Raw genomic sequence first — 23,649 nt, 5'->3', positions numbered from 1 at the left:
ATTTACTATAGTCAAATAATTAAACTTTCTATGATAATACAATCAAAATCGTTATAGATACCAAATATGTATGTATTCTTATGTATTAGTTATTGATGGTCGATTTTTTTTTTATAACATAGAATAGTATAATTATTTATAAAATATACATTTTATTATATAGCATTTTTATATCTCAGTATGCATCAATTAAAAATTATCTTATTTAATTTTTTTTTTATCAAAGATAGGAATACTCGAACTCGCGACCTCTTAGATGAATATAGAAAAACTATACTATTTGAGCTATAACTCATTGGCTATCTTATTTAATTTAATATTCATAATATTATGCATATAAAATTTATACAATTACAAACTTATTACATATAATATTACTTAAATAACTTTAGACTGCCTTGGATTAATTTTCTATTGTTTTTCAAACATTTTCTTATTTGCCTCAACATTAATGAACGCACATTCTCTCATTGTTTTATAATTTCAACTTGCAAGAACAATAAACCAAAATTTATCAACCTAAGCAACTTAATCAACCACATTTCACTATTTTTTCCCCTTAAAAAAGAAAATTATTTACTCTGCATTCAATTTCTCTGTCACCTAAAGTGTTTTATCTCTATTCATTAAATTTATGAAAAAATTTAAAAATATAATTTATTCATTTATTTTCTGAATTAAATTAATTTATATTTTAAGAATACATAATAAAATTATAAATTAAAAATATTAAAAATATAAATATAAATTTTTAATTTATTTATTTTATAATTATTAAAAATTTAAAAATTTTCATTAATAATAATCTTATTACTGGATATGCATATTAATTAAACCCCTATTTTTTTCCCCAACATCAACATACCTCTTTACGTCAAAGTTATCTGGCAATCGTGCCAACCTGGAGGTTCGAACTTTGAACTTTTCCGATTGCTTCATGCCGCGGTTTTGGGAGCACATGCAAATTATTTGTTATAGAACTTCCCCCATTGTTAAAAAAGAAATACATAGCAAACGTTCACTTTTTAATTTTGATATGGAGAGAGAAATACAGTAGGACGGTATTATGGAGTGCATATGTGCTTTACTTGGATGTGGTGTTAGAAAAAAATGAATTGGATAGAACGAGTTTAGTCTAGATAATCAAATGGTCTGATTTAAAGAGCACAAATCAGACGGTCTGATTTATGCCTTTTCCGTCACGTGTCGCGCATGCCTTGTTTCCCACAGCAATGTCCTTTATACCGTTGAATTTGTGCTTTTTTCGTCACGTATTGCGCATATTTTATTCCCCACAGTAGTGCCCCTTATACTAATATGTCATTTTCTATACCTACTCTCTCCCTCCGAAGTCACTTTTTTCTTGAATCCAACTAGTAGTCCTATTCTCTTTTCTTCAGCAGTTTAACAACATCTTATTCTACCTGTGTTAAAAAAAAATTACAATACCAAAGAAACAAAAATATAAAGATGTTGATCGTCCTAAACTTTATATTATCAATTATTTTTGTCATTTTAATTATGTAAGTTTATTTTTTAAATTTTTTATATTTCAGAATTATTATTATTATTGTTAGAAATTCAATTTAGGAATATATATGTTACAGAATTATTATTATTGTTAAAAATTTAGGAATATATGTTTAAATAATAGTTAGAAATATATATGTTTAGATGTAGTTAGTGAATATTTTAATCAATGATAATGTTTGAATTAGACTAATGTGATAGATTAGTAAAAAATATATATTTAAAATTTTTATGATAATTTTAAAAATTATAATTAATTAACTTTAGAGTTACGTTAATTGTTGTATAATTTTTTGTAATAATTTTGGAAATTATGATTAATAATTAGGTTTTGTAAAATATAATATATTTTTCCTCCGATAATAATTATTTATTTATTGTTAGATTTTAATTGACATAAATATATTATTGTAGTTGAGGTTTTAATAAAGTAGAATATTATTAGTTAAATAAGAATTGAATTTATTTATTAGTTACTATTAATAGTAAATTAGTATTCATTGTTAGTGATATAAGAATTATTATCCGGTAAATTATCTATGACTAAATAAATAAATAATTATGTAAGAAATAATTCAATGTTCACTTTAGGAAACAGTATGACTAAAATATTTAATATGTATAATAATATCATAATTTTTAAAAATTAAAAAGCATTCGAAATAATTTCTAGGATTATTAATTAAATTTAGAAGTTAAATTATTATTATTTTGGAGTTTAGTAAATTGGATTTAGTAAAATTATTTATTTTTTGATATTTTTAATAATTAATGATAGTTGTGTGGTTTTAATTAATATGTATTGTGTAGTTAATTGTGAAAATTTTTTAATAATGATAGTTAATTAATTAGTAGGTTAGTTGTATTTATGCATACATGATAGTTACTAAATTAGTTAATTAATAGGAAGTTTAGCATTAGTTTAATAAATTAGTACTCTAATTAAAAAATTATTAATTTTTAGTAGTAAATTAGTCATTTTTAATGATTTGACTAATAGTTTGCTATGTTTTTGTAGAGTTCACAGAATTTGACATGTAACCACCTACTGTCTCCGGATCGGTACAATCATAGTGTGGAGGAACATTTACGGTTTACTGGTTTTTATCATATTTCTCAGATTGGAATAGTTCAATGTCAGAAAGCACTGGTAAATACTCTAGTCGAAAGGTGGCATCCAGACATACACACACATTTCACCTTCCGGTTGGTGAGTGTGCTGTGACACTGGAAGATGTGGCTGTTATTCTTGGTCTTCTGACGAACGGTCTGCCAGTAACAGGAATGACTATAAGTAGTTTTGAAGTCTTAGAGGTTGAGTCTTTGCACCAATTTGGGGTTGCACCGAGAAAGTTAAAGACTGTCAAGGAAGCTACATAAAGTTGACGTGGCTTCGGGATTTAAAATAACGTTTATAGTTGATTGACGAAAATAGTATTTAGAGGTACGTGAAGTGCCACATTATGTTGTTATTTGGTATGATCTGTGTACTAGAAGTTTTTGCCTTTGTTTCGTGATTTTGGCAGTATCAGACAGTATAGTTGGGGATCGGCATGCCTAGCACACCTGTACAGGTATGCAGGAAATCTCGTTTTGACTGTAAGAAAATCGATGGTCCACTAACACTTCTGCAAACTTGGGCTTGGATCCGTCTACCATATCTTGTGTCGATTCCTAGGGAACCCCGTAGTGGGAATAGATCCTCTCAATTGTTGAAAAAAATTGAGGAAGTAAAGTGTGATCTATAACCCTTCAATGCACTCTCTCTCATGTTTTCTCTTGGTCCCACTTATAACAATTAATGGTGAGAGATCATACTTTACTCCCTCAATTGTTAAAAAAATTGAGAAGATCCATTTTCCCCGTAATTTTTCGCTTGCAAACAGGTAACATTATCCACTTACATCGTATCTTCATATTTAGAATCCAATTGTGTTAATAAAATAAATTATTAGATGGCGTAATTGGGAGCGTGGAGACCGACGCTATAGATATCTTAGTCTTGCTCACTTTAGGAAGTTTGGATGATCTTCATGAAGGCTAAAGAAGTATTTGGATCTTCTGTTGTTTGATTATATTATATACATATTTGGTGGAGGTGACCAAGCTCCGTTACTGCAGGCCACAGCTGCATTAATGGATTCATGTCGGTCAGAGATCAGTCTCACACCATCCCAAGTCACCACATGTTGTCGCAGGTTACTAAAAAAAAAGTGCCACGCATCAAAAGTTTATCCCTCCACAATAGCAAATGCAATTAGGACGATATTGTTGTTACCATCCTGTAAAACTGCAACCAACAGACAACCCTTATACTTTCCGTACAAGTGAGTTCCATCTACCTGGACAATTAGTTTACAATGTATGAATGCTCTAATGCAGGGGTAATAACTCGAGAAGACTCGATGCAATACCCGGATATCAGTTACCAAGTCATCACCTTGATATGCAAGCATAGTCTCAAAATGGACGCTTGTTGAGGCTCCTTATGACACATGGCCTTAAACCATATGGGCAAAGCTTCGTACGATGCTTCTCAACGTCCAAATATTTTTTTCACTGACTTTTACTTAGCCAACCATGCTTTCTGATAGCTGATGGTGTAATTGAATTTTGACTGCACTTCCGCAATAACTGATTTCACCTTTATCAAGGGGGTCAGCCTCAACCAACGGCTTTATTGCTTCTGCAATTGTGTTCGAATCTAGCTTCAAATGATCCTGAGAAATGGTAGCTCTGGTACAAGTGTGACTATTATTATACCTCCTTATAATCCAACAGTATTTTTCTGCTGATCATGCTAACCCTGATAAGCCAATCACAACCAGAACCATACTGTGTACACTTGGTATAAAATGTCAACGGCTTCGACTCATACACGCAGTAGTTTACACCTCTTCGGATGGTATAATCTTTCATCGCCATAATAACAGCTTACCTGGCACGGCAAATTCACACCATCTGCGACAATAGAAATTTCTACCACGATGACAGCCATACGATAAATATTTAATACACAAATATTTAATAAGTAAAATTAAAAGTAAATCAATATTTACTACATGAATATTAATATAAATAAAATTTACATCAAGTTATTATCTTAATTTTAACAAAATAAAAACATAAACACATAAATAAATACTAGTTAATATTTAACTAAATCAATAACTAACTAAAAATATTATTATCTTAAATTTAACTAAATAAATACATAAACAAATACTAATTAAGTATATTTTCACATGTCACATAACTATTTGATCCATCGATAAATATAAATTACAACAAAATTATAATCCTTCGTATAAATATGGGCAAATTATGTACCTGCATTCATATATTCCGAAAGCTCCAAAGCATGCATGGCTTCCAAATCCAAAACTTGCATGAAAGATGGCTCCTCAAACGGATGTTCGTTTGCGAGTGCATTTGCCACGTCTGTCACATTTGGAGCTATAGTGCCGTCACCTTGATCTTAGTCTCCGTCTGGACCAACAATTTCGTAATTGCTTTCAAACTCTTCCTCACTGTCACTATTATAATCTTCCCATTCAATATTTTGGTCGGCTTTAGATTGTTCGAACTCAATATACAACTCAATGAACGATATCTGAGTGCGACTTTCAATGTACATTGAACACATCTCTTGCATGCTCGCTTCATCAGTTACATATTTGGTTTGAAATTGAACGAAGCCACCAAATAACAGTATAGGATATCTGTATAAAATACATGATATTTTTCTTGACATTTCAGAATCTATCTTCTCACAAATCACACATTTCAACTCTTCGAATGAGATTGTGAATGGAATAACAATATCTAATAGATTTTTATAAATAAATTTTACTCCTTCAAATATTTGTAACAAAATCTGACCGAAATAATATACTTTTAGTAGAACTCTATCATCCATTTCTCTTACTCATAGAATATGAACTTTACTATCAAAGTTTTTTACTTCATACGAAATAACAGAGATAGAGGAGGTGAGGAAAGAAGAAGAAGAACAACAATAAAAAAAAGGATGAAATCTGAAAACTTGTATATGAATTATACACATTTATATATATATATATATATATATATATAGCAATTTGGAGAAAATGATTTGTATTAACGAATTTAAATAAAATATATAATAATCAAATCGAACGGTCCGATTTAATTTTCACTAAATAAAAAAATAATTCTGTATAAAAATCGAACGATCCAATTAACTACATCAAAATTTAAATTTTTCTTCTCATACGAATTAGACCGTCTGATTATTGAACCAAATTTTTTAACAAAAAAATTGGATAATCAAATTTTTTTCTTCCATATTGCAGTCCCACATTTATGTCTAGTATTTTCATTCTCTATAATCATGTACAACACACAAAGACCTGATATATTCAACAAAATAAGCCGCAAACGTTGCTTAAATTAAAAAGTGAATACCCCATCCGGCTCCTGACAATTATCTCGAAAGGACAACGAGGCCTCCAAGAAAAAAAAAATACCCGATCCGGCCCCTGATAATTTTTTTGGGACTGATTAATCCCTGTGCCAAAAAAATAACATTGATTTTTTTTGGCACAGGAACTTCGTTGTCCTTTCGAAGTAATTATTTGGGACTGAGTTGGGTTTTTTTTTTGTCAAAGACCGGGTTGAAATTTTTTTTATTAAAAACCTCGTTATCTTTCAAGATAATTATCAGAGTTGATTTAGGTTTTTCTCTAAATTTAAATGAACTACTGTTAAATTGTAATATATTGTTTTTTTTCCTGTCCAAATTAAATGTCACTTGATTATCCGTATCATTTTTGTTTATAAGAACTTACGTCTCCACTTTCCGGTCTTTCTTTTTTGAGAATCTATTGGGATTTGGGAGCTTGTATATATTATAGAAAATATTTTAAGTGTATCGAGAATATCGGTGTTTCAGTTATTTTAACCATTAATCTGAATTATAAAAAATATATATAATATATATTAATTAAAATCAACGGTTAAAATAATTTGTGTACTAATACTCTTCAGTGTACTTAAAATATTTCCTATATTATATGTTCGTATATTTTACTCCATATATACGTGTTTCTCACATATACTCGAGATTCAATAAGTTGACTCTCTTCGAAGAGTTGCATGTAAAGCGGATGCATAATTGTATTACCCTTGGCTGCGTTTGTTGCACAAAATATTCGAATATAAGAATACAAAATCGTATTTAATAAATAAATTATAAATAAAAATATTATATCTAAAAATATTAAATTAATATATTATATTTATTATAATAAAAAATATAATTTATTTATTATTTTTACTAACTTTTTATAATTTATTTTAATTTATTATCAAATAAAATATAAAAATATTAATTTTTATATTTTTATTTTTTATATGTTATTTTTAATATTTTATTTTATTTTATTCTCAAAATTAAATACAACGTTAATTCTTTATTTTTAGGAATGGCATCAATATCAACTCTTATCCGCATGTGTATGTCTCTATACAATGTATATATTTAGATGATAAATAATTGTCCGTTTTTAAATGTTAATTTGGATTAAAGAAATCATTTAAATATATTGAAGTTATAAACACCATAAGAAAAATAAATAATTTTGACCGCTATTAAAATAAATTATTTTTTCATAGGATATTTTTTTCGGTCATTAGCTGTCAAAAGAACTTTTAGTAACACTTATTTTTTACAATCAATAATAATAATCATATTCCATAAAAGTATTGTCAATAAAGATTTTCTTGGCAATCAATTGGCCCTTTAAAAAATATTAAATACTTCGTTGACAATTAATTAGTAGCCGTTAATAATACTATAGACATTTGGATATTTTTTTCACACAATTATTGATTATCTAAAACACTCTTAGCTTATAAAGTAATTTTTTTTGGGTTAAGTATAATTTTGGTTTTTAAGGTATAGATTGAAATTTTTTTTTTGTTTTTAATTTTTTTTTGCATACAAAATCGTTAATTTTACTTAAATATTAAAATTGTGGACCAAATTATCCATAATAAAAAAATTATAAAATATTAAAAAAAAAGAGAAAGAGAGTGTTTCGACGAGGAATGGAAGAAGAAGAAGGGAAGAAGAAGAAGCTGTCTACGATCCACCTCTGCTTCTGCTTCCGCTGCCACCTCCATATGATTTTGGTTCCTAGAGTAAGGACGATTTTAAAACTAAGTTAAATCTTAGGAACGATTTTGTATGTAAAAAAAGGTTAAGGACGAAAAAAATTTTTAACTTATATCTTAGGGATCAAAATCGTACTTAACCTTTTTTTTTTTCTATACTAATTGTGGTGAACTAAGTTTTGTTCTACTTAAAAATAAAAAATAATTAAATAAAATTATATAAATACATATGTAATTTAGTTTATTTTTAATGTATATTTTTGTATTTCAATGCATATTTTACACTGTGGCTGACAATTTTAATATACACCTAACATATTTAATAATTAAAACATTACTTTTAATAACAATTATTATTTTAAATGTTATTTTAGTAATTTATTCTTTCTCACCTGCTAATTTAAGGATTTGACTAAAAATAAAAAATAGAAGTAATGACATTGATTTACTAACTAGACAACTATTCATAGAAAAACGAAGCAAGAAATTAGAACAAGAGCGCAGCCCTGTATATAAATGCATATACAAGTATAACAAGCGAATCATTAAACCAATTATGTCATTGATTGATTCATTCTCACATAACAAAATGTGGAGCAATATCTTCCTCTTTGCTCTTCTGTTTTCCACTTACAATAATGTTGCAGTCCAAAGCTTTTGCGTTGCAGATCTGAAGGGAGCACAAACCCCTGAAGGGTTCCTTTGCAAGCCACCCACTTCAGTAAAAGTGGATGACTTCATTCTCTCCGGCCTCGAACCTCCCACCACCCCGCCCTCATCCAACTCTTCCAAGATCACACTAACCCCCGCATTTGTCCAGCAAATCCCTGGCCTTAACGGCCTGGGATTCGCCGTGGCGCGGTTGGACATGGATGTAGGGGGTGTAGTCCCATTGCATTCTCACCCAGATGCCTCTGAGATGCTCATAATAGTGCGTGGAACCGTAACTGCTGGATTCATAGCAGCTGATAATTCTGTTTTTGTGAAGACATTGAGAAGCGGTGACGTCATGGTTTTGCCACAAGGGTTGTTGCATTTTCAGTTGAATTCCGGAAATGGAAAAGCCCTAGTTCATCTCGCTTTTAGTAGCTCAAATCCGAGTACACAGTTTCTTGATGTTGCGTTGTTTGGTAGCAACTTGAATTCTGATTTAATCACCAAGACTACGTTACTTGATCTTTTTGAAGTGAAGAAGCTCAAGGCTATTTTTGGTGGCAGTGGATAATAATTTTGTTAGTGAGATTATGTTGGTTAACTCAATTAATCCATTGCCTGTATTTTGTAATGTGAGAATAATACTCGTTTATTTCATAATATATACGTTAATGTTAACGTTATTTACAATCGTCACCAATATATTTATATATAAGTAAATCTGAAATTTAACTTATTTTAATATTTATTTTATTATTTTATATTTTAAAATATATTCTGAAATATTTATCAATTATATATCTAAATAAAAATGTTAGGCTTTTAAAGCTTGAAAACTTTTTGAATGGATACTATTAGGATTTATTTGGGTTATTTTTAGGGTTGATTATTCTATTAATCTTTATAATGTTATTAAATTTTTAATTAGGTCATTTTAATTTAAAGATTGATAAGTGAATTCTTATATTTAATTAAAAAAAGAGTCAAGTACAATTTTAGTCTTTAATATTTAAGTCAAAAATTTTATTTGTCTCCAATTTTTTTTTCATTCGAACAACTTTCTTTTTCTTGGTCTGGCGATCGTCGCCACCTTCTAATTCTTCGTACCACACGACATCTTTCCTTTGATTCACACTCAATACTACGCACCGTATCCTCTCTTCAATAATATTCCATCCCCAATTGAATTCAAACACAAAATTCTAAAGTCTTGAATTATGCTTTTTCAAAAGGGAAAAGAGAAAGAAAAACAACATGTCATAGGCAATGAAATTCTCGGGATTCTTTTCAGCCACAATGCTAGTGATAATCCTCTCTTCTTCCCTGTAATATTTCCGGCCATCGGAGACAATCTGATTTTCGCTACATCTCGACAGTTACCTTCGTCGGCCAGACCCAACGAACCATTTCTCCTTCGACAAGACTCTCTCCATTCCACAATGCTGAGCAATGTCGTCCCAACAACGCACCCTGACCACCATCTGTGACTCTTCCCTAGTTACCTTAACCCTCAACCTCAAGTACCTCTGCAGTTCCGTCGCCGCCGTCCACTCCATCCTCCAACACTTCTTTTCCATTGATCTCTTGCTCTACGACAAGCACAACGAAGGGATCGGCAACTATGATAGACGGTGTCTTTCTCTCCTCTTCTTCTTTTTTTGTGAGAGTTTACTCTCTTTTTCTTTTTCTGTTTTATTTTATTTTATAATTTTTTATTAAGAATAATTTGATCCAAAATTTTAAAATTTAAATAAAAAATTAAAAATAATTTTAAAATCAAATTAAATTTTATGACAAATTTAAATGCAAAAATAAATTAAAATAAATAAAATTTTTAGCGTAAATTATAACTACTAAAATTATATTTAACCTAAAAAAATTACAATTAAATCTTTGTTAATTATTTTTTAAAATGAATATTAAATATTCTTGTTAGTAAAGGATGTAATTTAGGATCAATGTAATTTTTCTTAAAGGCATTCACTAATAAAAATTTTATTTAATCTTTTATCTAATATATAAAATATAATTATAAAATTTTAAATAATAAAAAATTTAACAAAAATTTAATAAAACTACAAGAACTAATAATTAAAAGAGTCTTTTAGCAATAATTAAATTATTTTTCTGTGATCCTACTCAATATCAGATTCAAGCTGTATGATCAGTCACCAGTTATTTATTAAGCTGCCTATGTCCTATATTATACCTTTTGAAATATGGTTATTTTTTCTTTCTCATTGAATGGATTATCTCTTGCGACAAAACTATGTTGATTTGGAGCCACCTAGTGATACATCGTTCTTTTAATTCTATCTGCCAATTAAAAAAACAAGAAAAATAAAAATACTCCACAGCTTACTCTATATAATATTATGTACCCTCTACCTTATCATAGTTTAAGACTTTTGTCAATCATCTATGTAATAATTAATAAATTTATTTAGCAATTAACATATTAATAAAAAAATAAATTCTTAATTAATTTGTAATTGCAATGTTAATTTTTTTATTATCGGATTATATCAATCAGATAAACTTAGCAAAGTAATAATATCTCAGATATGGTTAATAATAATAGAAACACTAATTATTGATAGTATAATTTGGAATTAATATTAGACAAATTAAAATAAAATCACTAATTATCTATATAATTAATGTGTGATAAAATACAATAAAAGATGTTATATTTTTCCAAATAAAAAAGTAAATAATCTTATTAATGCGTTATTCATATTATTCTATTATCTAATTATATCAATCAAATACGATTAATGTGTGATAAAATATAATAAAAATGTTAGATTTTTTGTCCAAATAAAAATGTAAATAATCATATAAAAGCATTATCCATATTATCCTATTAATAAAATGAAAAATATTCGATTTTTTTATCTTAATAAAAATGTAAATAATTCTATTATCTGATTATATCAATCAAATAAATTAAATATAGCAAAGTAATAATATCTCAGATATGCTTTGTACTAATTATTGAGAGTATAATTTGAAATTAATGAGAAACAAATTAAAATAAAATTACTAAATCTTCTATATAATTAATGTGGGATAAAATACAATAAAAATATTAGAATTTTTTGATCCAAATAAAAACATAATAGTTCTATTATAACCTGTTTAAAAATTTTTTATGGTATAGAATTGAATTAAATTCTATTAAAAAATTGAATTTCAATCAGAATTGAATTGAATTTTAATGTTTGGAAAGAATTAGTAAAACTATAAAATTGAATTAAATTTCAGTGTTTGAAATGTTATCAAATGAATTGAAGTTTTATAATGGACAACTTTATCCTTTATAAATATAACTTCAAATTTAAATAGTAAATATAGTTATTTATTAAATTATATGAAATAATTAAAAAATATATTTTTCAACTAAAATTTGTTCATCTCTTTAAAAAATTGGATTAATCTAAAATATTAAATTTAAAAATTATTATTATTAATTAAAAAATTAAATAGTTCTCCATGTTGATTCCAACGGCAAACTAACAACAAAAAGCAAATATGAATTATCAAAAACTAACTTGTTGAGTAGTCTAATGACATAGCAAATAAAAAAATGTCCGTTATTGTAAACCCCGTCAAATTGGTAAATAATTAGTCAATAAATCGAATTTTAAATAGGAAAACTAAAAATGAAAAACTAATATCAAATAGGATAGAACTCGTCAAAATGAAAATTGTGATACCAATTTCGAAAATTTGGCCAAAAAATCGGACCGGAAAGACCGAACCGGGCCCATGGACCCAACCAGCCCAGTATATAAATGAGCTACAACTCATTTTCTTCTACAAGAACACAACAGAAGCAGCTCAAACACGGTGAGAAAAAGAGAAGGGTAGCAAACCCTTATTTCAATTTCCAAACGCCATAACTTTTTCGTCTGAGCTCTGATCGCCGCATCGTTCGCAGCCACGCGTCCAACGCGTCGAGCTCTACACTTCTATCGGATCAATTTCACCGGTAAATTCTAATTTCATTCCAGAATCTCTATTCCCTTTCTATTCTTGAATTTGAAACTATATGGTGAGGTTTTGCCCAATTTGGTATTTTAGGGTCGATTTAGCTTCCGGAGCTTATTGGGCTCGAGTTACTACGCATATGGATGTGGTAAGGATCACCTAAACCCTAGTCCATTTTGATTTCTTGATGAAAAATATGAAAGTGGATATATATATATATATGTGTGTGTGTGTGAATTAGGGGTGAAATAAGTCATATATACGTATTGGAATTGAAGAGTGGATATTTGGAGGCTTATTGGTGATCAAGGCTTGGTTTGTGGTTGGTTTATTTGAGCTTGTAGGGGCTGTGTTTTGCTTGTGAGGTTGCCTTGGGTGGAATAAAGTGATCGGCCAAGATATGGTTTAGGTTTCGCGCGTTTAACATATAAGGTTTTGTGAAAACTGAGGTTAGGACATTATAGGATAAGTTGAAATGGTAAAATGCATTGAATGTCTAGCTTGTGATGATGTTGTATGAATTGATGAGTAGGATTGTGTTGGTATTAAATAACATGAATTGTAGTGATTGTTGAATATGAGCTTTTGGAGTTATTAATGATAAGTTAATGATGTTGTGGTATGGGTTGACGAGATTTTGGTAATTATGGCTTGTTGATTAGTTGATGATAATTATGAGTTGTAATTAATAAATTAAAGGAGTAAGTTAAAGAGTGTTAAAGATGGTAGATTGTGGTTAGAACGGTGAATATTTGGATAGTTGCATGGATTTCATGGAAGAGTATGAAAATTAGTATGCTATTGGTTGGTGATAATGGAACAAGGCTTGATAAGTAGAAAAAATCAGGTTTTGTGAGTAGTGATAAGTGAGTTTGGCAAAATTGGGGTTTGGTGTATTTTGGTAAAATGTGAATTTTGATGAATTTTGGTAGTCCATATCTTGCTCTACAAATTTTGAATAAAGATGAGATTTGTTTTAAATTAAAGAGTGTTTTATAAGCTTAGAATCGATATAAAGTTTGCGGAAAATCAAATTTTGTAGAGGAAGTTATGGATGCCGGAAATTTGGTGCAAAAAACTGAAATTTTAAATGTTGCAGCAGAACCAGGTTTTCTGATGTGTGCCCACGCACACAGCTGTGCGCGCGTACCCAATAGAAGTGAAAATCTACCTGTGCGTACGTACGCCTCTGTGCGCACGCACACCTCGTATTTTTCATAAAGTGTGCGTACGCACACTCTTGTGCACACGCACACGCCAGGGCGAGCCTTCTGTTGGTGGTGCTAGCACAGGTGGGGCGCTTGCACACCAAGTGATGTGTGCGCACGCAACGCACACGTCCTGCTTTCTTTTTCGAGCTGTGCGCATGCACAGGTGTGTGCGTACGTACACGCCCTGTTTTCCAGCACCTTTGTTTTTCAGTTTTAAATATGACTTTGAACCCTAAACCCCCTATTTTTGCCCTGTTAACCCTAGATCCTACTAGTATTTTTGGTAAATAGCAGAAGTTAGGAGTCTGAGATAACTTGGGAGTGAAGAAAGAGATAAATGTGATGAAAAGTGTGAAAAGGAAGTAGTTAATGAATGAAGCTAATATGTCTGGGATTGCCTAATTGAACATATATGTCCTATTACCTGCTATTCTTGCTATTTGCACTATCTGCTTATTACTTGTGCGTAAATTTGTTTGGTTGCTTGTTTCTGTTGGATTTATGGAAGACGAAGGGACGGAAGAATGGTGAATGGGTTGAGTGTTAGATATTAAGGTTAAGACAAAAGATTATAGTATACTTAGAACACCTACCCCTATTTATGGCTTTTACTTAGAGATTAAGTTCTATATTTGTGATAACGGAGTTCTAGGATTGCCTCTGGCATTCCCAGGACCTTATTTATTATATGCGTGACACTTTTACCATACTGAGAACTTCCGGTTCTCATCCCATACTATGTTGTTATTTTTCAGATGCAGGTCGAGAGGCTCCTCGCTAGGCGTCTGAATCTTGTTTCTGTTTATATATATGTATATATGTGTTTAGCTTACTCTCCAAGTAACTTGTGTATGCTGCTCCTCATAGAGGTTGAGGGAGAGATAGGAGTTTATTTTGGTATTTTGGGATACCTATATATATATATATATATATATATATCCTCCGGCCAGTCTTGGCTTCGCAGGCTGAGTCTGGAGCTAGTTATGTTGTATACTTGGCCTTCTTTTACTCTGTTACTTATTCTTATCTCTATCTTCTAGGTTTCTTAACATGCAAGTAATCCTATTTCTTGAGCGTTGCGCTTTTCATTTTGCGATTTTGTTTACCCGTTTTTCAAGGCTCCTAGTTAAGTATCTCTTAGAGATCGTAATACCTTACTATCTCAGTCTTATGACTTAAGCATAAGATTAAGTATGGCAGGGTGTTATATTATGGTATCAGAGCAGTTCATTCCTATAGAGCCTGAGGGACGGACTGATTATGCCTCTGGGCATACTCTGGGTGTCTATACATGCTATTTAGGGTATCTAACTGATATATGTGACATGAATGCTCATGAGCATGCATTTAGGACTTTGAAATACTGAACTTGAGATATTGAGACTGATCACCTTGATATCACTTATTTGGTGTGAATAGGAACCAAATGGCGTCTCGTGGGCGCGGTCGTGAGTGTAATCGAGGTCAAGGACAGAGAGCTAATGAGGTAACCATACTAATAGATAGTTTGATCGATATCATGATCGTAATGACAAGTGTTGTTGCTGCCATTGGTGCTGTCGCCACTGCGACCATCTGAGTGATGGATGGGATGGAACCACAAGCTGAAACTGGCAACGATGGTGGTAATGAAAATGAAGGTGGACATAATAATGTTCCGAATATAGGGGTACCAGTGGGTTATCCGGAGCAAGTTAACACGGGACAGACAACGGGAGGAAGCTCACAGAGGACTAAGGTAGCAAGGAATAATCTCCGGGAACCCTTCACAAAGAAAAAAGAAAATATTACACCTAGGAGCCAAAATTTCAAAAAGAATCGTTTTGTCACTTCACATTCCCAGCGCCAGTACAATGATCGAAGGAACGACAATCGTTCGGACCTGAATTCAAAAGGGCAAACTAGTGCTCAACTGGATGACTTAATGTACTCAAGATGCAAGGGGTACCATCCAAATAGACCATGCAGGGTCGGATTAGGCGTATGTTACAAGTGCGGGAGACCAATGCATATGTCTTGGAATTGTTCATACAGAGAAAGCCGGGATGCAACCGAACCCGATTTTCAGACCCGAGGTAATTATGAACCAGCAGTTGACTTTTTTTTAACTTCCTTGCCTACCATTGATATGTAATATTCGTTCGTGACACATGACGAGTTTCAGTAATCATGAGGGCCAAGTCGATGATTAGTCGAAAACTATTGGTTGTTGAGACGGAGTGATACTTAGCTAACTTAGATGAGTGGTTAGGCTTTGGAAGGTTAAGGATTAAGTGACGTAGTGGAAGCAGGTTGGACCATATCTAAGGAATCAGGAGTGTTGAGGGCTACGTGGAGTTATTGTTCGGAATCCAGTGACGGTGAAACTTTGAGGAAGAGGAATTGAACGAATTCAACCTTTAGCTGTTAATTGTTAAGAGGTAAGTGAAGATGAAACCAAATCCCTATACGAGAGAGTTTTTAAGACAATTCTTGAAAGTGTATCAGAACTTTTATTTCAGAGAAAAAGCGAGTTTGCAATAAATTTAGTACCGGAAGCTAGATTAACTTCAATCGCACCACAAGCAAAGACATTATTATAATCGGTAGAATTTAGTTTACAGTGTCTTTTATATTGAAGTCCCTCATAATTGTGTTAGAACGTGGTTGATTAGGATGAAAAATACAAGTTAAAACAAGTACAGAAATGTAAATTGGTTAAAGTGTAAAGAATAGATCATATATTCATTTGAGAACAAGACTAACTTTAATGCAATGATATTGATATTGGCACTCCTGTTTTTAATAATGTCATCATGTATAAGTTTTTCACCTATATTTGCATGAATTTGTACAAAAAAAAAGAAGAAAAAAATATATTATTAAAATAAGAATGGCATTATCTATTTCTCTAATTTATATAAGCACATTAGATAATCATAATCATCTCTATTCAAAATTTATGTGTTAAATTTCGTAACATATTTTACTTGCTTATATTTAATGTAGAGAATAGTTTGAATACAAACAAAAAATCTTCTTAAATTTAAATTTGATTGCTACTAATGTACCAAAAATCTTTTTTATTCTTTTCTTTGCTCCCCTCAAATTGTGTGAATTTTTAATTCAATTTCAGTCATGCTTAATTTGCTTTCAAATTATTGTGCTGTAATTTTATTACTCTCCCCTCTTTTCTTTTTCACGGAATAAATGTTTTTGATAGTGTTTGTTTTTGTATCTGAATCTTATTCTCATCATATTAGAACATCTACGTTGAATGTAGACGTGAATATAGAAGTATTATGCTATTGCATTTTCTAAAAGTTCTACTATCATTTTCTCTGTAACTGCAACTTATGTTTATCAAAGAATTATGCTCTTTCATTTTCTATAAGTTTAATGGAGAGTGAATTTTTTCAGTAAAAAAAATTGGATGATGTCTAGTGTTTAATTTTATTTTTTATTATTTTTTTTATTTATTTTTAGTCCTACTCATAAAATTAAAGATAAGAAATCACACTTTATTCTTTTAAATGTTAAAAAAACTGAAAAAAACTGAAGATGATTTATTTCCAGTTTAATGAAGGGTGTAGTCATGAAAAAAAGGGATAACATAATTAGGAGAATAGAAAGAAAAAGGGGGTAACAAACTCGATAAATTTAAAATAAATGTGTAGTGGAAGAATTGGCACTGAGGCACTGACTAAGCTAACCCAAGCTATCCCAAAACCGATGCTCCTCAAGAATCAAGATGCAAGGAATTAACTACTTAGGGTAAGTTTGGCTAAACTTTTTCAATAAATTCTATTAAAAAAGGAGTTTAAAATATAAAGATTTTTATTAATATTAACTTTTAAATAAGTTATTTTGAGTTTGGAAAGTTATTATAGAAGTCTTTATTTTAAAGTTGTACATTAAATAAGAGTGATAAAATAGCTTTTGAAAATAGGAGAAATCACATTTTTTAACTTCTTCAAAAACTCTTAAATAACTTTTTGAAAAGTTAAAAATTTATCTAAAACATTGTACCAAACACATTAATGTAACTTTCTATAAGTCAAAAGTTGAAAAAAAGTAGCTTTTTGGTGTTCCCAAACGGGCCCTTAATCAATGAGATTTTCAATTTTATAAGAGGTGCATTGCATTGCATATATTTAACTAGAGTTTCGTTAGGGAGACAATGGTTTATTTGTACAATATGTATAATAAGTTATATAAGTTATAAAATGAATATTTTTTATACTATCTAAAATAACTATCCAATCATTGTACACATTGTACAAATATTTTATGGTGTTTGCTACGATACGATGATAAATTCATACGTACCGATATGTTTAAAATATGGACAAATAATAACAAGCCATGTGGAATTTATTTTCCACGTCAGCATCTATTTTTTTTTAAAAAAATATATATTTTATATCACTAATTTTACTAAAACTCCCTTATAATTTAATAAAAATAAAAAATATTTTTTAATTTAATTTTTTAAAAGACTTGAATACCCTTTTTTTATAGGCCAAACAAAAATTACTCTTTTAAATTAATTATTTTAAAATTTAAATAATCTAAAAGATAAAAACAAAAACACATTTAGTAAAATTATTTATCTCTCTATAAACCCTAATCAATTGTTCATACCAAAAATTAAATAAATTTAAAAAATATATAAAAAATCACTTTGTTCTGCTGGGTTTCTCCCAACCTTCACATCCCTTCTCTGCGTTTGTATCTTCCTCTCTTCTCTTTAATCTTGTCTCTTCTCCTCCATAAAGAAGACAAAGAAGCTTCCTCCATGGCGCCTGCCAAGGTCACCGTAGCTTTTGCACACGCCTCACCCAGCCAACGAGAACGTCGTCACGTCAGAGAACGTCTCCGTCTTCCTCGTTCCAGAGAGCGTCGCCGTCTTCCTCATTTTTCATCATCGTCGTCAGCCTCTCCCTTCCGGTAACTCCCTCCCTGCACTATCCATTCCTTCTATGCAAATAGTTTTAAGATGTTTACCCGTTGAGAGAAAGCATAAGCTAGTGCTCTTTCTTTTCTGGTTGATGCCTCCATTCTGTTCTGCATTCGCATTTTCGATACATAGCTACTCACAGTGCTATCATCCTATCCCATTCTTCCTGAAAATCTCATGAACTATGCTAGTTAACAGAATTCGATTGATGGCGAATTAATGTGCTAAATTGATAAGCTTAGCACCTTCAATCACTCTTTTAACACTTTTTTATTTTTGCAAGAATAAGATGAGCTTTGGTGAATTATTTTAAGTTTAATCTGAATTCAAGTCTTTGAATTTATGACAATATTTTAAAAAATGGTGTTCATATTCATCCTTCCCTTAAGGTTAGTCTCTGTTTGTCAAGAGATGGTGTTGATATTCATCCTTCCCTTAACCCCCTCTTTTCTTGTCTCTTTAGAATTTATATATCCTTCTCACGCATGCATATTCAGATTAGAGCTAGATTGTTCATCAATTTGTGAAACTAAAAAATTATAATTTAAAAAATAGAAAATTTCAGAGGACAAGCACGTTGGATCTAAATTATGAGTACTCTAAGCTGACAGAATGTTGTGTATTAAAATCTTAGGAGGTCATATACGGCTCAGACACAATCAGATACTAAATTATCTCCTTGTTTGATGAGTTCTATTTGTTTAGCTCTTCTCAAAGAATTGTATACAATCAGATACTTCAAGACAAAAGCCAACTCAGAAGCATAATCATCTTTATTTTTGGTTTGATTCAGTCACATCCAAGTCAGAAACAGCATTATCTTAACTTTCCTTTCTTTTTCTTTTTTTATGGTAATGTTTCTTCGGCTTTTAATGGGTCCCGGAGTAGCTTTGTAGTCATTTTTATACATTTATTTTTTAGGGAGTTTCACCAAATTCGAAATCACAAGTGAAAGCTGTGTGCAATCAGATTTGTAATGCTCAACAGGCACCAAGTTTGCAACCTTTGTCTTTTGAACATGTTCATTCAAAAGAAGCTAACATATTGGCTATTTTAGAGTTGACTCGTGCTCTTGACAAGAAGGTACTACCTGCAGCAATCTCTGTTTCCCATTTTTGGTGTAACCAAAATAAGAAGAAACTATATGCCTTTGTCATGGCCTTCTTTTAAGGTTAGTTTTAAGCTGATAATTTGAATATTCAGGAACTTGTGATTAAAGTTAGTTTAGTTTCATTGCCTTAACTTTCGATTAAATCTTGTGTTGCAAATTGATGATGGCTTTTAACTCATTCTTACTTTGATCCCAGCCCCCTATGCTACTTCTACTACATGCCACCCTTTTCTTCTTTATGAGAAGAGAAAAAACAAAGATCTGCTGCAGGTTATTTGTTCTCTTTTGGATTCTTCTTTGTTTCCTACAACTTATAAGGACCATGAGATTCTCATTCTCATTCTCATGTTAACGACATAATTAATACTAATACTAGTATATGGTCCCAGCTCAAACACCCCTTATTATGTTTTCTATTCACCACTTGTGTTTGTGAAAATGGGGTAGTAAAAATCATCCTCATTTGAAGCTTGTGTTTTGGGGTGTTGTTTGGTTTGGTGGGGGTGAAGCTTATGTGAACTTTTTGTTTTAAAATCCTTTTAGTGCCAAAAAGCAATTAACCTAAATAATGCTATGCTACTGATTACTTTTGTGGCTTTGCCTTCTATTTATTGTTTCATTTGCTCTGTTAATTCTCAATTTTATCTGTTTTTAATGGCAAATCGCTGATGACAATCCTTATGTTATTCCTGACATGGATCCAACACTTTGGAAACTAATTCAGGAGTGCAATTTGCAGATTGTGAATGTCACAACTCCTGCTAACTTCTTTCATGTTTTGCAGAGAGAGGTTGGTAAAATTATTTAAATAGAGTTAGCTTTGTCACTTGAAGTTATGTTCCTTACTTTTGTCATGCTCTGCTGCTTTTCTCCTTTCAGGATGTTGCAATATGCTAAGGTTTGGTGAACTACAGGTAGAGTTGAGCTTAGCTTGGGTTAGCTGAATTTCTATTTTGTTTATGATCAATTTAAAGATGCAATTGTTCTGTGCCGGAAGCTTTTTCGTGCAGAATCACATTTGAGCAGTGCTTATTATTATTAGTTCTAAATTCTAATTTTGTTGTTTATTCAATTTGTGATGAATTGAATTTGTGGTTTTTTGAGAAGGTGTCCTTTGGAATTGAGCTTCTGTGTGGAATCAATGCTGCCTTACCATACGGCCACTGCATCAGCACTAATGACTTCCATGCTTGCTGTCTCTCGCCGCAGTTATGGTTAGCTCTCGGAAGGTATCTTATCTTACTCTAAAGCAGTTGCTTCTTTAGGTAGCGTTTGGTGGAGAGATAGAGACGGAAAGACTGAGACTGAGAGACAGAGACTAAGAGACAGGGATTGAAATAAATCTCAGTATTCTGTTTGGTGCAAAATCGGAGACAGGAAATGAAATAAGAATGAAACTTTAATTTAATTTGTACAAAGGGTAAAATTGGAATTAATTAATTGAAACGAAAGTATTTTAGATATAAAATGTTATTAAAGTTTCAGTCTCAATCTCTAAAAATTTCAGTCCCCTGTGTCCCTACTTTTTGGAGGTACTGAAATACTGAAATTTTAGAGACAGAGACAGAAATTTTAGTACCAGTATCTGAACTAACAAACACAATACTGAGTCTCAGTCTCTCAGTCTCTGTCTCAGTACCTCAAAACAAACGCTACCTTAGTTATTATGAAGAGGTTCAATTGATTTTATTAAAATGGCTTTGGTTCAGTGGCATTGTTTTTGGGAGATATCTCTTGTCACATTATATTGTAGGTAGCACTCCATGCATTTAATGTGCATATTCTGTTTCAGTAACTGTGTTCTTTTGCAAATGGCCTACAAAACGTTGTTAATTCCCCGTTTTATTAGAATTTTTAGTATTGATGCTCATGCCATATGGTTGGAAGATGTGATATGAGATTTTGAAAGAGTATGAGAAAGACTTTTGAAGATATTTGCAGTTTATATTTGAGGGAAAGAGTATTGTGTAATGTGGTTCTCCTCTTTGGGTCACCTGGTTTGTGCTCATTTTAATTGCCTGACAGTTGGATTTTACTTTTGAATTAGGTAGATAAACATCTGTGTCATTCCTTATGTTCTTTCTTCAATTTGATTTTCCGGTAAGTGAGTGTTTCTTATTAATTCTCTGGTTCAACTTAATAGGTTCTTGTGAAATTTAGTGAAAAAAACTGTGTCTAATGCTTGATTAGGTGTTTCTCGATCTATTAATTCTGTATCTAGGATATTTATAGGGCGATCTAGGAACATAGCGAATCGCAAGCTTGGCCGCAGAGGATCTCATCTCTCAAAACTGAGCACTACTGTTATCAGAGAAACTCCACAAAAATCAAGTTCAAGAGTCCACAATTGTGGAACACTGTACAGGCCAACTCTGCTGAAGGAAGAAGTGGCAGTCATGAATTAAGTTTTTTTTTTTTAATTATTTTTCTTTGTTAGTTCTAGAATTAGACCGCTATATAGATGATGCTTAAGTAGCAAGTTCCTTTATTACTAAATTTCATATGGGGTATTCGACCTCTTTTCTTTTGAAATTTCAAAACATTTCAACCATATAAAATGTATCATTCTTTGTAGGTCAAATATCTCAGTTTTATTCGATGGTTACACTTAAATTATCCAAGTTCATGTGTCATTCATGAAATATAAGGATGTTTTCCTGTTTGAGATATTAGAGGATAATTGACCAACAATGAAACATGAAGTGCCGTGCAATTCACCAATCATCAAGAATACCATCTAATAAATGAGAAGAGTAAGAACACAAATTAGTTGGACAACACAACTCTTTATTGTCGTGAAATATTTATCAAGCAACCAACTTCTTTTGTATCTTGTACATAGTACTCTACCTCTTGGATAACTTCACATCAGTACACTAACTCTTATCACCTATAGAATGAATTTGGTACAAATAAATGCTCCACTCTTAAGTGTGTACTTATCATAGCTCTATTTAGTTGTGCTGACTCTGGCCTCTAGGTTCCGTTTGCAGAGGTGAAAGATTTGTTTTCCACATAATTGGAGGCCTGATTGTGTTGGCAAAACCTTATCTTGAGATTAAAGATTTCATGTGAAAACAAATCTTGCGAGTTTTTGCAAAGCTCGGTGGCATAAAGCAATTTTTGAGGGAATGTTTCACAAAAGAGGACAACTTTGGTGAAAAAGAAAAGCTTATGTGGTGGATTGCATAAGCTTCTCTTCTACAAGCTCAATGCAACGGTACAAAACAAGTTCAAGTGGATTCAAAGTACACAGAGTGTCAACTGCAAGCTGATCATAATCATTCTTATTCTCTGTCATAATCCCACTCACCAAGGTGCGGAAAGGAAGCAGCCATTCATTGTAGGCCTTCACTAAATTGCTCCTAGACAATACTCCAGTGCGGTTTGCCTTTCCTGATACAAATAAGGACCAAAACCTTCACTTTTAAGTTTGATTGAATCTGCCAACGACAAACATATGCAAAAAGCGAAATTTTGTCCCACTAGACAGGATCGACAACATGATCAGACAATGAAGTGATATAAAAAATTGTTTACACTTTTTTAATAAAAAGTTAATCTTATCTCCTGTTATAGAAAAATCCATCATTCAAGCAGTTCGTTGACTATATTTTGTTACTCATTAACTACTATTCTCTGAACATTAGCTGATAAATCATAGACGTTATAGAGAAATTCTTACAAACTACTAGTTTAACATCTCATTGTTAGGCACGCTAACAATATAAACAGTCTTACTTACTTTATTTAAGATATATTCATCTATCTATGGATCCCACCAAGTTTTACGTATGCGAAAATAATATTGTAAACTTGAGTAACCTAGTGTCAACAAGGTAACTACTGCCAAAAATTACCCTTTCAAAGCCCTGACAAAGGAGGAACAATGTAACTGGTAGCCTTGGCCATATTACTTGAGTAACCTAGTGTCTGTTCCAACTAGATTAATAGAAACATAGGATCAAGATGTTAACAAAAATAAAATAAAATAAATTAAACATCAAACTTGTACTGACTGTAGTTCTTTGCATGTCAACTGTGATATGATCATG

General features: G+C 31.2%; 2 protein-coding genes and 1 pseudogene across 16 annotated transcripts; all 3 read left to right on the top strand.

Annotated features, from left to right (window-relative positions):
• Positions 1 to 8,236: 8,236 nt before the first annotated feature.
• On the top strand, positions 8,237 to 9,023 carry LOC107618765 (auxin-binding protein ABP20). Its single transcript, XM_016320909.3, has one exon. It carries the CDS (start codon positions 8,243 to 8,245, stop codon positions 8,909 to 8,911), a length of 669 nt encoding a protein of 222 aa, XP_016176395.2. The 5' UTR covers positions 8,237 to 8,242; the 3' UTR covers positions 8,912 to 9,023.
• Positions 9,024 to 14,970: 5,947 nt separating this feature from the next.
• LOC148543980 (uncharacterized) lies at positions 14,971 to 15,678 on the top strand (annotated as a pseudogene).
• Positions 15,679 to 18,163: 2,485 nt separating this feature from the next.
• LOC107618769 (uncharacterized) lies at positions 18,164 to 22,215 on the top strand. 15 transcript variants are annotated; one of them, XM_088497863.1, is made up of 7 exons: positions 18,199 to 18,473; positions 19,405 to 19,654; positions 19,791 to 19,864; positions 20,334 to 20,384; positions 20,474 to 20,508; positions 20,702 to 20,823; positions 21,816 to 22,215. In XM_088497863.1, the coding sequence occupies exons 5-7, from the start codon at positions 20,485 to 20,487 to the stop codon at positions 21,997 to 21,999; spliced, it is 330 nt and encodes a 109-aa protein (XP_088353989.1). In that variant the 5' UTR covers positions 18,199 to 18,473; positions 19,405 to 19,654; positions 19,791 to 19,864; positions 20,334 to 20,384; positions 20,474 to 20,484; the 3' UTR covers positions 22,000 to 22,215. The 15 variants fall into 15 exon arrangements, 9 of the variants coding, with proteins under 9 accessions (XP_088353989.1, XP_088353987.1, XP_088353990.1 ...); XM_088497861.1 differs by having other exon boundaries at positions 20,319 to 20,384; XR_015899090.1 differs by lacking the exon at positions 19,791 to 19,864 and having other exon boundaries at positions 18,164 to 18,473; positions 20,319 to 20,384; positions 21,642 to 22,215.
• Positions 22,216 to 23,649: the final 1,434 nt, after the last annotated feature.

Source organism: Arachis ipaensis, chromosome B9 (assembly GCF_059453495.1).
Source record: "Arachis ipaensis isolate K30076 ecotype BB chromosome B9, ASM5945349v1, whole genome shotgun sequence".
In the NCBI taxonomy this organism is placed as follows: Eukaryota; Viridiplantae; Streptophyta; class Magnoliopsida; order Fabales; family Fabaceae; genus Arachis; species Arachis ipaensis.
Note: the sequence above shows the minus strand (reverse complement) of the source record. Positions and strands in the feature narration are given on the sequence as shown.

Excerpts from the sequence above, each read along its gene's own strand:
- LOC107618765 (XM_016320909.3), top strand. The coding sequence starts at position 8,243 with ATGTCATTGATTGATTCATTCTCACATAACAAAATGTGGAGCAATATC.
- LOC107618769 (XM_021110885.2), top strand. The coding sequence starts at position 20,485 with ATGCTAAGGTTTGGTGAACTACAG. Across the intron at positions 20,509-20,701 it reads TAAGGTTTGGTGAACTACAG|GTGTCCTTTGGAATTGAGCT; the intron begins GTAGAGTTGAGC and ends TTTTTTGAGAAG. Across the intron at positions 20,824-21,815 it reads TTATGGTTAGCTCTCGGAAG|GATATTTATAGGGCGATCTA; the intron begins GTATCTTATCTT and ends TTCTGTATCTAG.